The 13,786-nt window shown below is 48.7% G+C and overlaps 2 protein-coding genes across 5 annotated transcripts; one reads left to right on the forward strand and one right to left on the reverse strand.

Annotated features, from left to right (window-relative positions):
- Positions 1-113: 113 nt before the first annotated feature.
- PQBP1 (polyglutamine binding protein 1) lies at positions 114-3,235 on the reverse strand. 4 transcript variants are annotated; one of them, XM_084790635.1, is made up of 7 exons: positions 3,102-3,235; positions 2,503-2,588; positions 1,672-1,783; positions 1,371-1,483; positions 979-1,263; positions 717-777; positions 114-590 (listed from the first exon to the last, which is right to left on the reverse strand). In XM_084790635.1, the coding sequence occupies exons 2-7, from the start codon at positions 2,567-2,569 to the stop codon at positions 434-436; spliced, it is 795 nt and encodes a 264-aa protein (XP_084646761.1). In that variant the 5' UTR covers positions 2,570-2,588; positions 3,102-3,235; the 3' UTR covers positions 114-433. The 4 variants fall into 4 exon arrangements, with proteins under 4 accessions (XP_084646761.1, XP_084646758.1, XP_084646760.1 ...); XM_084790632.1 differs by having other exon boundaries at positions 717-780; positions 3,102-3,233; XM_084790634.1 differs by lacking the exon at positions 3,102-3,235 and adding an exon at positions 3,033-3,057 and having other exon boundaries at positions 717-780.
- A 13-nt stretch (positions 3,236-3,248) lies between these two features.
- TIMM17B (translocase of inner mitochondrial membrane 17B) lies at positions 3,249-12,752 on the forward strand. The gene is made up of 6 exons (XM_084790636.1): positions 3,249-3,393; positions 5,801-5,900; positions 8,439-8,502; positions 11,963-12,091; positions 12,172-12,282; positions 12,378-12,752. The coding sequence occupies exons 1-6, from the start codon at positions 3,368-3,370 to the stop codon at positions 12,464-12,466; spliced, it is 519 nt and encodes a 172-aa protein (XP_084646762.1). The 5' UTR covers positions 3,249-3,367; the 3' UTR covers positions 12,467-12,752.
- Positions 12,753-13,786: the final 1,034 nt, after the last annotated feature.

Raw genomic sequence — 13,786 nt, forward strand, 5'->3', positions numbered from 1 at the left:
TTTGCAGTATTTCTTAGGTGAGTTTCTGCAAATAAAACTATGTTTTGCATCTTGTCAACTTGCGTTGGAAAGCCTGGAAAGAATGAAGAAAGGAAGCCCTCAAGCCTCTCGGACATGATCCACACACAAAAAAGCTTTATTAAAACCAATAAGGGAGCTGGGCGTGGTGGCGCATGCGCCTTTAATCCCAGCACTCAGGAGGCAGAGGCAGGCGGATCTCTGTGAGTTCGAGGCCAGCCTGGTCTACAAAGTGAGTCCAGGACAACCAAGGCTGCACAGAGAAATCCTATCTTGGAGGGGGGAAAACCAATAAGGGGGCCGGGAGTATAGCTCACTGGAAGGTAATTTCAGCAGCTGCTAAGCTCTGGGTCCTGTCCCTAGAGGCACGAGGAAGACAGAAAGGTAAACTGCCTAAGCTATGGGGAACAAAGGTTCAGTCCTGCTGTTTGGTTCGGGAGGCCTCAGCATTGGCGCGGAGCACTGCTCCCGGGGAAGGGTATGGCCGCTGCTGGAAGAGGGGTCCAGCTGCTGTCGTGTCAGCACCAGTCTTGGCCTCATTCCTCTTGGGGAGTCCTGTTGACCATGTGCCCCTGGGGACAACAGAGAATTAGAAGCCAGGAAGAGGGTAAGCGGGCATCTCTCAACTGCTCAAGGTTAAAGGACGGGAAGAAAGAGACAAGCAAGAAACAAAAGGATCAGCAAAGGGCTTCACTTACCGCGGCGCATCTGAGTAGGAGCTGGGGTCCATGGGGTCTAACTCTTCATCTTTCCGGCTCCCTGCTATAAAAAGTAAGTCACAGGGCAAGTTTTTCCCTTGGAGCCCCTGACCACTGAGCCCCTGCTCCCAGGAAGAGGTGGTACCAGTGGCTAGCACTGCCCACAGCAACCTTCAGAAGCCCAGGACCAGGCATGCACTCCTTATATTCTGTGCCCTGGCACCTCGCTCCATTAATCCGAGTTCCAACATGATCTGCTTACCCTTCTTGTTCTTGGGGTAAGGGGCCAGCTCCTCTCTACGATGGTGGCGCCGGTCTTTGCCCTCTTCCCTGTCAGCCTTGTCATACCCCCGGTCCCGATCTCGGTCCCTGTCGCGCTCTCTCTCTCTGTCCACTTTGTCATAGCTCCGTTCTCGATCGCGGTCAGACTTCTCGTGATTTCGGTCTGCCTTGTCATGGTTCCTCTCCGGCTTCTCGTGACTGCGATCTGACTTCTCATGATTTCTGTCCAACTTCTCAGGATTCCGGTCCAACTTGTCTTCAGCATCTATGGTAACACAGAAGCCCTGCAGCCCCTCTCTTACACATATGGTCTCCTGAGCCCCTCTGAGACTGCAAAGAATCACTGAGCCATCCCTGCCTTTGCCAGCTCACCTGCAGTACTGTTCCTGAGTTTCTTGGCAGATTTGGTAACGACAAAGTTGGGATCGTGTGGTGAGAGCCAGGACACCAGGTCTGTTTCCACATTCCAATAGTAAGGGAGTCCACTGTGGGCAGTGAGAAGGAAAGGCATGTTAGCACACATGCTCCTGAAACCAACTGCCTCCCCAATCTCGGCTTAGATCTGCTCCATGGCTCCACATGCAGATCTCTTTCCCTATGGAGCCCACGCTAAGGGATAACACAGGAAGGGCAAGGCCAGCTGTCCCTCCCGTCTGTGTGTTTGTAGGCTCACCAAGAAGGGTCAAACACCTTGTACCAGCTTGGTGGCAGGCCCTCTAACCGGGTGGCCTCATAGTCAACAGGATCATCATCATAGTCCTCAGCAATAATCTCTTCCTCTGGCTCTGGAAGAAGGGGGAATTAGAAAAGCAGTTTAGGACTCCTTTGTGTAGCAGGACGCGGTGGCACATGCCTGTAATCCCAGCACTCAGGAGGCAGAAGCACATGGATCTCTGTGAGTTCGAGGCCAGCCTGGTCTACAGAGTGAGTCCAGGACAGCCAAAGGCTACAGAGAAACCCTGTCTAGAAAAACCAACCAACCCCCCACAAAAGAACTAATGAAACCTTATTTAAAAGGGGTGAGTGGGAGGCTGGAGCGGTGGCTCAGAGGTTAAGAGGACTGGCTGTTCTTCCTAAAGGTCCTGAGTTCAATTCCCAGCAACCACAAGGTGGCTCCCAACCATCTACAATGAGATCCGGTGCCCTCTTCTGGTGTGCAGGCACACATGCAGGCAGAATACTGTATAAATAATAAGTAAAGAACTATTTTTTAAAAAAGAAAAAGAACCTGGTGTGTGTGAGGATTCTCCTCCTATACACAGGAGCAGATGAGATTTACCTCAATAGTAGAACACATCCAAGAGCTTTGGTTTGACCCCAGCAAGGCAAGGGAGGGGGGAAGGTGTGCGCTTTGGGGATGATGGGAAAGCGCTTGCTTAGCGGGTACCTGGGTTCTACGGTGGCGGGGGGGGGGGCAAGGGGGGCGGAGGGGGAGAAGAGGGGGAATAGAGACCAGAATAAATAACAGAACTTCCGTTAATCCACCTGGCTTTCGCTTGCTCACCCGGCTCTAGATGTTTGAGGATGCCCCTCTTCGCCAAGCGGGACTGCAGGGCAACAGGGAGCGGCATAGTGTGCTGCTGCCCAGACCTACAAAACGACAGACGGTACTTACTTACTGCAAGGCAGATGCGCTCAACATTTCCATCTGGATCCAGTAACCTTTCACCACCCTTCTGCGTTTGCTCATTTGACCCCTCACCTACCTAACTGCACCGGTACCTCAAAGAACAGAACGAAAATGCGTGCTAAAAGACGGAAGGCGACTCGGAGCCGTAAGGCCAGAGCTATTGCTACAGAAACTCTATTCGCGGCACTGGAGACCGGATGCACCAAAGCTCCAGTTCCTCTCCAGGCTAAGGCTCCACCTATCCTCAGGGACTACGTACAGCACTCCCGCGATCCAGAAATGGGATCACCCGACGTTGCTCTAAGTGCACATACTGGGAGGAACCAAGGCGCTGGGATGGGGGGGGAGCGCCACACTGCCTACACCATTCTAGCTTGGAAAGAAAGCTTCCACTCGGGCCTTACCAGAACAGCTCTGTGGAGAGTCAAAGTCTGCCCCCCTGCCCTCCTCTCCCTTGCCGTCTCTATGCTTACCAAGATCGGAGGGCTCTTCTTTTAAAGCACCGGAATGCTCCGACCTCTCCACTGCTGCGCTTACCTAGTTGCCTCCCGAGCTCGCGGTGAACGGAAGTGGCCAGCCTGGCTAGCCAATAAAAACGCGCCTTCGACCATTACGTAGGCAAGGACAACCAATTGTTTCCTTGGCCCACATACGAAGCCGCCGCGCCTGTGGGCGTTTCTGAGTCGGGGGGGAGTGGCTCGCCTGCGAGAAAGACGGTTTCAGGCCAGACTGTGGCGCCATGGAAGAGTACGCTCGCGAACCTTGGTACGGCGATGGGCACAGGCTTCGGGACAGTCCCTGCGACGCCCAGGCCAACCACGGGAGGCGGGCGGGGAAGGCACCGGCTACACTGTCAAGTCCTTGACGCGGGAGGCTTAGAAACTTCACAGCCTCAGCGCCTCCGGCGTGGCTCCGCCTACTCGGACTTCGGTTTAAAAAACCGCCACAGTGCAGTGTCCTCCCCGTAGGTGCGGTGTGGGACAAAACGACCTCCCTCTTTCCCTGACTCTTCTCCTTGACCCTTTTCTTTTTGTGAGGCAGAAGAGAAACGCTGGGCAAATCCATTCCGGCGGCGGGGGAGGAGAGGCGTGGAGCCAAAACGCACCGGGTGTCCTCCTGTGGCTTTTCCCAGGCTGGTTTTTGACTCCAGACAGGGCATGGATGAACCTACTCTGTGCTAAGAGATGGGGCTTGGATCTTCCTCTCGGTCTTTTATTTATTTATTTATTTATTTATTTATTTATTTCCATTTTAGGTTGATTTGGTTGGTTTGGGTTTTGGAGACAGGGTTTCTCTGTGTAGCCTTGGCTGTCCTGGATTTGATTTGTAAAAAACCAGGCTGGCCTTGAACTCACTGAGATCCACCTGCCTCTGCTTCCCTGAGTGCTGGGATTAAAGGTGTGCGCCACCACCGCCCGGCCCATTTTAGGTATTAAAAGGATACGAAGCACAGGGCTTCCTTGGACATGCTTTCTTTGTCAGAGACCAGAGTGCCACACTGTTAGCTAGTTAAACCTGCCAACGCTTTGTAATGGTCAACCCATTGGTTTCTTTTAAGGGTTTACTTGTTTTTGTTTTATGTGCATTAGTGTTTTGTCGATCCCTTGGAACTAGAGGTACAGACCGTTGTGAACTAACATGTGGGTGCTAGGAATTGAACCTGGGTCCTCTGGAAAAGTAACCAGTCCTCTTGACCCACTGAGCCATCTCTCCAGCCCCAATCTGTTCGATTTTGCGGGGGTGGGGGGGAGGCGGTTTTTGAGACAGGGTTTCTCTGTGTTAGCCTTGGCTAATCTGGACTCACTTTGTAGACCAGGCTGGCCTCAAACTCACAGCGATCCTCCTGCCTCTGCCTCATGAGTACTGGGATTAAGGGCATGCGCCACCATGCCTGGCTTCCATTCAATTTTTTTAAAAATGTATTGTTATTTATTTGTTTGTTTTGAGACAGTTTCTCTGTGTAGCCTTGACTGTCCTGGACTCACGTTGTAGACCAGGCTGGCCTCGAACTCACAGAGATCCGCCTGCCTCTTTCTCCCGAGTGCTAGGATTAAAGGCCACCACCACTGCCCAGCTCGATTTTTTATTTTTTTAAAGATAGAGTTTCTCTATGTACCCCTGGCAGCGGTCCTGGGCTTTGTAGAGCAGTTTGGCCTCAAACTCACAGAGTTTGCCTCTACCTCTGGGCATGTACCACCAGGCTCTGCTCCATTTGATTTTTGATAGTAACAGAAATAGTTTCATTGTTGCTTGGTTGTAGTCAAGAATACTTGTCTGTCAGTAACAAGCCCAGCTTTTGGAAGGCTATGTAGTGAGACACCTCTCTTCTTCCATCTTAAAAAGAAAAAAGTATTTTCTCACTTCCTCCACAGATAGACCTACAAAGCTTTTAAGGTTTGCATGTTGGTGTTTTTTTATTTTTTAATGGTTTTTTTTTTTTTTTTTTTTTTTTGGTTTTAGTTTTTGGTTTTTGGAGACAGGTTCTCTATGCAGCCTTGGCTGTCCTGGACTTGCAAGCTGTTTAGACCAGGCTGGGCTCGAACCTGATCTGCCTTTGTGTTTGTTTTGAAACGTGGTCTCACTATAGAGCCCTGGCTGGTCTGGAACTCTTTGACTAGGCTGACCTCAAACACACTAATCTACTTGCCTCTGCCTCCGAAGTGCTGGGATTAAAGGCGTGGCCACTACACCCAGCCCATAATTCAGGGAGGGGGATTGTAGGGGGCAGGGTCTTCATTTATAGCCCATATTAGACTCCCAACTTCTGATCCTCCTGTCTCAGCCTCCCAAGTGTTGTGATTACAGGTATGCAGAGCCATGTCTGACTTTCTTTTCTGGCTTTATGGGACAGATAAAAGCTAACAGAACTGGGGGCTGGAGAGATGGCTCAGAGGTTAGGAGCACTGATTGCTCTTCCAAAGGTCCTGAGTTCAATTCCCAGCAGCCACATGGTGGCTCACAACCATCTATAATGAGATCTAATGTCCTCTCCTGCCCTGCAGGCTTATATACAGGCAGAGCTCTCTATATGTAATAAATAAATCTTAAAGAAAAAACTGACAGAGCTCATTTGTTATCTGAGCTGTTTCTCATATGTGATGAACCTCTCGTTTCGGTTCTCTGGTCAGGCCAGAGTCTCACGTTAACCCAGTCTTTTCCTTCCTGCTTACAGCCCATGGCGAATTGTGGACGATTGCGGTGGAGCCTTCACCATGGGTGTCATTGGTGGTGGAGTCTTCCAGGCTATCAAGGGCTTTCGCAATGCCCCTGTTGTGAGTTGAGCCTTCCCCCAGTCTGTAGTCTTGCTGACCTAGACTACTGCTCTGAGCACACTTACTCCTTCTGTTGCTTGTTCCCCTATGTGTGCTGGGCCTGGCTCCGAGAGCTAGCATTTGAGGGACTCTGTTCTTCAACTGGCGCTCTGTGGAAATGCTGTACTGTCAGAAATAGTCTGAAGGGCTACAAGTACATAGCTTGGTGGTAGAGCAGCTGATTAAGCAAGAGACGGCCTAGGTTCCATCCTCAGCATCAGAATAAGCGAAAAAGGCTAGCATTGAGTTACAGTGTGTATGCAACATCAGGTTTTACCTCAAGGCACACTTTGAGTTATAAATCCTCTATATATGGGCTGTGGTGAGAAGCAGAGGCAGGCGGATCTCTGAGTTCAAGGCCAGCCTGGTCTACATAGTGAATTCTGGAATAGCCAGCGCTACACAGAGAGACCCTGTCTCAGAAAAAAAAAATCTAGCTTGGTGTGGTGGCTCACACCTTAAATCCAGCACTCGGGAGGCAGAGGCAAGTGGATCTCTGTGAGCTTGAGGCCAGCCTGGTCTACAAAGCAAGTCCAGTACAGCCAAGGCTACACAGAGAGACCCTGTCTCAAAAAAACCAAAAAGAAAAAAGAATCCTCTGTGTAGGAAAACGACAGCAGTTTGGCTGATAGAGCAGCCTTTAAATTGAAAGGGGGTAGTATGGGTCTACCTCCGCCGCCCCCCCCCCAGACCCCTACCCTTGAATGTCTAAGGCTCAGTAGAGAAGAGCACGAGGCTTTGCAAGCCTGAGGACCTGATTCTGATTCCCCAACACCTATGTAAAACACCAGGCAGGTCTACAACCCCAGTACCAGAAGGGGTGGGGTACAAGGCAGGCATATGCCATGCCCTTTTAGCCTGGAGACTCTGTCTCCAGGCAAAAAGGGATAAAAAAAGCCCCCAGAAGGTCCTGCTCTGACCCCACAAGTTCACACTCACACACACACACACACACACACACACACACACACACACACACACACACACACACCATGCAGACACAACAGGTTTTTTCTGGTTTTTCGTTTTTGGGTTTGTTTTTTTTTGAGACAGGGTCTCTCTATATTAGCCTTGGCTGTCCTGGACTCACTTTGTAGACCAGGCTGGCCTTGAACTCACAGAGATCCACCTGCCTCTGCCTCCCTAGTGCTGGGATTAAAGGCGTGCGCCACCACACCCAGCTTCACAGCAGGTTTTTATGTAGCGCAGGTTAGCACAGAACTTCAAATCCCCGTCTCTGCTTCCCAAGTGCTGGGATTCCAGGCATCTACCAACATGCTTGCTTTCTGTAACTTTTAGGTCTGTCTCTGAGTCTTCCCCTCAGATCCTGGATCTTGGTCCATATTTCTCATTCTTGGGAGGTTTTACACATATTGTGCCCTCTTTCTTTTTTTCTTTTTCTTTTTTCTTTTTCTATAAGGAATGGAATGTGGTGCCTCCATCTTGCTGTCCTGTGTCCTAAGAATGTACTCCACTGCTGTGCTACATCCGCAGCCTCCTTTACATGCTTGCTTGCTTTTGTTGTTGTTGTTGTTGTATGTTTTGTTGTTTGTTTGTTTGTTTTGTTTTGAGTTTTTTTGGGTTTTTTGTTTTTGGTTTTGGTTTTTCAAGACAGGATTTCTCTTATAGTCCAGGCTGGCCTCAAACTCAGAGATGTGCCTGCCTCTGCCTCCTGAGTGCTAGGATTAAGGGTGTGCACCACCGCTTCCCAGCGGTTCTCAACCTAATTAAAAGGTCCTACTGCTGCAATGTTTGAAAGCAGTTCTTCATGTTGTGGTGACCTCCAGCCATAAAATTATTTTATTGCTACTTTATAACTATAATTTTGCTACTGTTGTGAAAGGGTCATTTGACCGAAGGGAGTTGCAGTCCACAGCTTGAGAGCCACGGCTCTAGATTGCATTTTGCTGTGTGAGGCCGTCTTGTCTTACTTGCTTAGGATCTGTGTGTGCCACTACTGTGTGCCCTTACTGTGAGAGGACAGGGTCCTTGTTGTACCCCTGCATATAGGATGGAGCCTGGCACATAGTACTTGCTCATTGCCTATTGAATGAACAAGTGAACAAATTAATAAAACTTAGCAACCTTATTCTAAGAGTACCTTTGCTCGATTTATTCCCCATTTTCCTGGCTCTTTGGCTGTTGCTATGCATCTAACAGCTTTCCCATGCCTTCTCTCTTGATTGCAGTTATGGGAGGAAAAGAACCCTCGGCCTTGCTCATTCTGGGCGCATGCTCTACCACCAAGTACCCCAGCACCCCCTCTTTTTTTATTTTTCAAGACAGGGTTTCTCTGTGTAGCCTTGGCTATTCTAGAACTTGCTTTGTAGACCAGGCTGGCCTTGAACTCACAACAATCTACCTGCCTCTGCCTCCCAAGTGCTGGGATTAATGGCATAGTGCCACTGCACCCGGTTCCAGTGCCCCTTATATAAAGCCTAGAAACCCTGCCTACCAGTGGTCTTACCCTACCCTGACACCTTTCCTTGCTTTCTCCAGGGAATTCGACACCGGCTCAGAGGTAGTGTCAATGCTGTAAGGATCCGGGCACCCCAGATCGGAGGTGAGGAGAATGGGGGAACATAAAGATGTGATAGCAACTTTGTGGGTAGCTGATCCTTTGAGGGTGAACTATAAGTTAGAGGTCCACATTCTAACCCAAAGTCTGACCAGAATTTACTGGCTTGGTGACATTTCCCAACAGTAAAAAGGCAAGGCTTTGTATTCTGTAGTTTCTTTTTGAGATAGGATCTTTCTGTGTAACCCTGGCTGTCCTGGAACTCACTCTGTAGATCAGGCTAGCCTCATAGAGATCTGCCTGCCTCTGCCTCTACCTCTTCCTTCCACGTGTGGGGATTAAAAGTGTGTACTACTGGGCTGGAGAGATGGCTCAGCAGTTAAGAGCACTGACTGCTCTTCCAAAGGTCCTGAGTTCAGTTTCCAGCAATCACATGGTGGCTCACAGCCATCTATAATGTGATTTGGTGCCCTCTTCTGGTCTGCAGGTGTACATATGGGCAGAATACTGTATAAATAAATAAATCTTTTTTAAAAAAGTGTGTACCACCAAGCCTCGGGTATTCCGCAGTTTAAATCCAGGTCCTGGGAGCCGGGTGGTAGTGGCACATGCCTTTAATCCCAGCACTCGGCGGAGAAGGGGAGGGGCAAAGGCAGGTGGATCTCTGTGAGTTTGAGGCCAGCCTGGTATACAAAGGGAGTCCAGGACAACTGAGGCTACACAGAGAGACCCTGTCTCAAAAAACAAACAAACAAAAACTAGGTCTTGCTCTTCCCTGTTCGGTGACCTTATGCCATTAGCATACTTGGTCCAAATCTCAGCTGATGATAATAGCATTGACCATCCGATTGATAGTTTTAAAGTTAATTCACATAGTACTTATTTCACATGTCAGAGATTTTTTTGTTTTGTTTTTTTGTTTTTGTTTTTTGTTTTTCGAGACAGGGTTTTTTGTTTTTACAATATTTGCATCCATATTATAAAATAGTTTAGGAATATTTGGGGTTTTTAAAAGGTTTACTTTATGTATATGGGAATTCTATCTGCATGTTCACCTGCAGCCAGAAGAGGGCACCAGATCTCATTCTAGATGGTTGTGAGCCACCACACCTGATGGTTGCTGGGAACTGAACTCAGGACCTCTGGAAGAGCAGACCTCTTAACCTCTGAGCCATCTCTCCAGCCCTGTATTTTATATATATATATATATTTTTTTTTTTTTAACAGGTCTCACTCTATAGTCCAGGCTGGCCTCAAACATGAGGTGATCCTGACTCAGCCTCTCAAGTACTAAGATAACAGATATGAGCCATGCCTGGTCATTTTTCTTTTCTTTTCTTTTTTTTTTTTTTGTTTTTTTTTTTTTTGTTTTTTTTTTTGTTTTTTCGAGACAGGGTCTCTCTGTGTTGCCTTGGCTGTGCTGGACTCACTCTGTAGTCCAAGCTGGCCTCGAACTCACAGCAATCCACCTACCTCTGCCTCCCTAGTGCTGAGATTAAAGGCATGCACCACCACGCCCGGCTTTTTAAAAGATGTATTTATTTTTTTGTACACAATGTTTTGCCTGCATATACTCCTGGAGGCAGGAAGGCACCAGATCTCATTATAGATGGTTGTGAGCCACCATGTGATTGCTGGGAATTGAACTCAGAACCTTTGGAAGAGCAGGCGGTGCTCTTAACCCACTGAGCCACTTAACTAATATGTGTGAAACCCTGAGGTCCATCCCAACCACCAACAAAACAAAGCAAAACAGAAACAACAGATAGAGGGATCTTTCTATGTTGTCCAGGCTGGTCTCAAACTCTAGGCTCCAGCGAGCTGCCTCTATAGTTCCGAGGGCTCCCACATAGCTGGGAGCACAGGTACATACATCACACACACATCAGCTAATTTTATAGCAGCATCTTAAGTTCTCCTACATTTTTACTGTTTCGTGTCACATGAGGTCAGCTATGGGATTTTCTTGTTGCTGAGATCATGACCATGCTAAAAAAGCTTTAAGCTGGGCGTGGTGGTGCACGCCTTTAATCCCAGCACTAGGGAGGCAGAGGCAGGCGGATCGCTGTGAGTTCGAGGCCAGCCTGGTCTACAAAGTGAATCCAGGACAGCCAAGGCTACACAGAGAGACCCTGTCTCGAAAAAAAACCCAAAATATAAAAATAAAAAAGCTTTAGATTTTGAGCTGGGCGTGGTCGTGCACGCCTTTAATCCCAGCACTCGGGAGGCAGAGGCAGGCGGATTGCTGTGAGTTCGAGGCCAGCCTGGTCTACAAAGCGAGTTCAGGACAGCTAAGACTACACAGAGAAACCCTGTCTCAAAAAACAAACAAACAAAAAAACCCCTTAAAAAAGCTTTAGATTTTGAATGTCTAGATTATTGTTTAATGATATATATTGTGTCCTGGTTTTCCTGACCTGTTTTCCTTCTCCCTGAAACCAAAACCAGAACTCCAGCTCCATGTGCTCATTAAAGGGTGGAAGTTGCTGCATTGAAAGCTGTATGGAAAGTTAATCTGCTGGTACCCATTTACCAAATAAAAGTGGAAGGATTTGATAATTGCAGCCCCGATCCAAATGGGGAGCTACTTATAGTGGGAAAGATGGGGTGTCCCGTAGGAGTCTGATACCTGTCTCTGTGTCTGGACTTTATTCCTTCTTGTATTTGGTGTTGAGGTTGTAACCCATGACTTTGTACAGGCTAAATTACTCTCCAACTCACTTCCTGTCTCCTCTCCCACCCCTCACCCCAACAGGGTTTCTCTGTGTAGTCCTGGCTGTCCTGGACACACTTTTTAGACCAGGCTGGCCTCAAACTCACAGAGCTCTGCCTGCCTCTGCCTGCATTCTTCACTTCATAGGTGTCTCTTTGTAGTCCTTGTGCCTGCACCTCCTAGGTGCTGGAATTATACCATATCTTAGTCATGTTTGTTTGTTTATTGATTTATTTATGTAATATCTTATCATGTTAAGCTTTTGGTTTTTTTGAGACAGGGTTTCTCTGTGTAGCCTTGCCTATCCTGGACTCAAACTCACAGTGATTTGTCTGCCTCTGCCTCCTCTTTAGTGTAGCTATTTTTAATTAATTAATTAATTTATTTATTTATTGTGTGCATCTGTGTGTGTTTACTGAGAATCCCAAGAACCCCAGGTAAGGGCTGGAGAGATGGCTCAGAAGTTTAGCGCACTGTCTGCTCTTCCAAAGGTCCCTAGTTCAATTCCCAGCAACCACATGGTAGCTCACGACCATCTGTAATGAGATCTGGTGCCTTCTTGTGACAGGCAGGTGTACATGCAGGCAGAGTACTGTATAAATAATAAAAATAAATCTTTACCAAAAACAAAAAAAAAGAACCCTAGGTAAGCACTCTACCACTGAGCCACATCTGCAGTCACAACAGCGCCTTCCCTGGGCAACCTTCAGACCTTGGAAGTTTCCAGATGTTGAGATCCCTGGAGTCTCAGAATTGCTGGGAATTACTGACTAGGACCCTATCCCCCTACAGGTAGCTTTGCAGTGTGGGGAGGCCTGTTTTCCACCATTGACTGTGGCCTGGTACGGCTGCGGGGCAAGGAAGACCCCTGGAACTCCATCAGCAGTGGAGCGTTGACTGGAGCAGTGCTGGCTGCGCGCAGTGAGTGCCTTCAGCCCCCAGCCCCAGCCCTTTCCCGGTGCTGCTTGCCCTTCCTCAGCTCTGTCTCTTTCTGCCTCCAGGTGGTCCACTAGCCATGGTGGGCTCTGCGATGATGGGGGGCATCCTGTTGGCCCTCATCGAGGGTGTTGGCATCCTTCTTACTCGCTATACTGCCCAGCAGTTTCGCAATGGTGAGGACCTGGTGGGCAATGATCAGGGAGAGCCAAGAGCACTGTCTGCCTTCTGCACCCTTCCTCATCTCATTACCTCATTCTCCCCTCTCCAGCACCCCCATTCTTGGAGGACCCCAACCAGCTAACCCCTAAAGAGGGAGCTCCGGCCCCAGGTTATCCCAACTACCAGCAGTACCACTGAGGAAGCCGCTGCCTGCCCCTGCCGTCGTGGGAGCTGCTCCTCAGTTCCCTCCCGGACGATCTACCTCCAAGGGAGGACTGGCTCCTACATAGCCCTGAGCCCTTCAGAGAGGGCCTCTCCTCTACTCCCTTGTTCTGTGGTAGGGGTGGGGGCACCCCAGCAGCCTTGTCACATGGGTTCCCTTTTTTGTCTCTCAGGGCACTTCAGCCTCACACATGTAACAATCTTTAACCCCAGATCTTTGTGTGGCGCCCTGATGAATGTTTAAAGCCAGATGTGAAATGTCTATCTGCCCTCCTTCAGTCACCCAGGCCACCCTCGCTCTGCGCAGGAGGAGGGCGTTGGAAGTCTAGGTCTTGAGCTCCACACTGAAGGGGTTCTGCTGAGGATGGGGGAAAGAAGCAAAGTCCTCGCTATGTTGTCCAAGCTGGACTTATTACTTGTCTGATGCTACCACAGCAGCCTCTAGTAAAGGCTTACAGAGTGAAGGTAGAGACAAAGATATGAAAGATAGGCATTAGGCACACAAATAAACATGGTTAGGGGCCTAGAGATACATCAAACACACTTGGGGAAGAAATACGGGAACTCAAGAACTGCTGGGTGCATATGTATGTTGTGTATTCGTACTCCAGACACCAAACCTCCTTGCATAAGCTCCCTTTGTAGAGACTAGGAAATTAGTCTTTAAAATAATAGCCTCAGGGGGCGGCTGGAGAGATGGCTTGAAGGTTAAGAGGTCTGCTCTTTCAGAGGTCCTGAGTTCAATTTCCAGCAACCACATAGTGGCTCACAACCATCTATAATGAGACCTGGTGCCCTTTTCTGGCCTGCAGATGTACATGCAGGCAGAGCATTATATACATAATAAATAAATAGTTTTTGTAAAAAATAGCCTTAGCTGGGCATGGTGGTGCATGCCTTTAATCCCAGCACTCAGGAGGCAGAGGCAGGTGGGTCTCTGTGAGTTTGAGGCCAGCCTGGTCTACCAAGAGAGTCCAGGACAGCCAGGACTCTGTTACACAGAGAAGCCTTGTCGTCCCCCCCCCCCAAAAAAAAAACCAAAAAAAGAAAAAGCCTTTTCCCTGGGCATGGTGGTGCGTGCCTTTGAGCCTAGCACTCAGGAAGGAGAGGCAGATGACTCTCAGTGAGTTTGAGGCCAGCCTTGTTTACAGAGTATGTTCTAGGACAGCCAGGGCTGTAACTCTTAGAACCTTGTCTCGAAAAACAAAAGTAAAAGCAAAAACCCTTTTCTGAATATTTTTTAAAATTTCATTTATTTAAAAAAATCTCCAGCTGGCTGTGGTGGCACATGCCTTT

This window comes from Acomys minous (assembly GCF_964271855.1).
Source record: "Acomys minous genome assembly, chromosome: 7".
Taxonomy (NCBI): domain Eukaryota; kingdom Metazoa; phylum Chordata; class Mammalia; order Rodentia; family Muridae; genus Acomys; species Acomys minous.

Coding starts and splice junctions, on each gene's coding strand:
- PQBP1 (XM_084790632.1), bottom strand. CDS start 2,569: ATGCCGCTCCCTGTTGCCCTGCAGTCCCGCTTGGCGAAGAGGGGCATC. Junction 1,784..2,502: donor CCTCAAACATCTAGAGCCGG/GTGAGCAAGCGA, acceptor CCCTTCTTCCAG/AGCCAGAGGAAGAGATTATT. Junction 1,484..1,671: donor AAGGTGTTTGACCCTTCTTG/GTGAGCCTACAA, acceptor CACTGCCCACAG/TGGACTCCCTTACTATTGGA.
- TIMM17B (XM_084790636.1), top strand. CDS start 3,368: ATGGAAGAGTACGCTCGCGAACCTTG. Junction 3,394..5,800: donor GAGTACGCTCGCGAACCTTG/GTACGGCGATGG, acceptor TCCTGCTTACAG/CCCATGGCGAATTGTGGACG. Junction 8,503..11,962: donor CCGGGCACCCCAGATCGGAG/GTGAGGAGAATG, acceptor ATCCCCCTACAG/GTAGCTTTGCAGTGTGGGGA.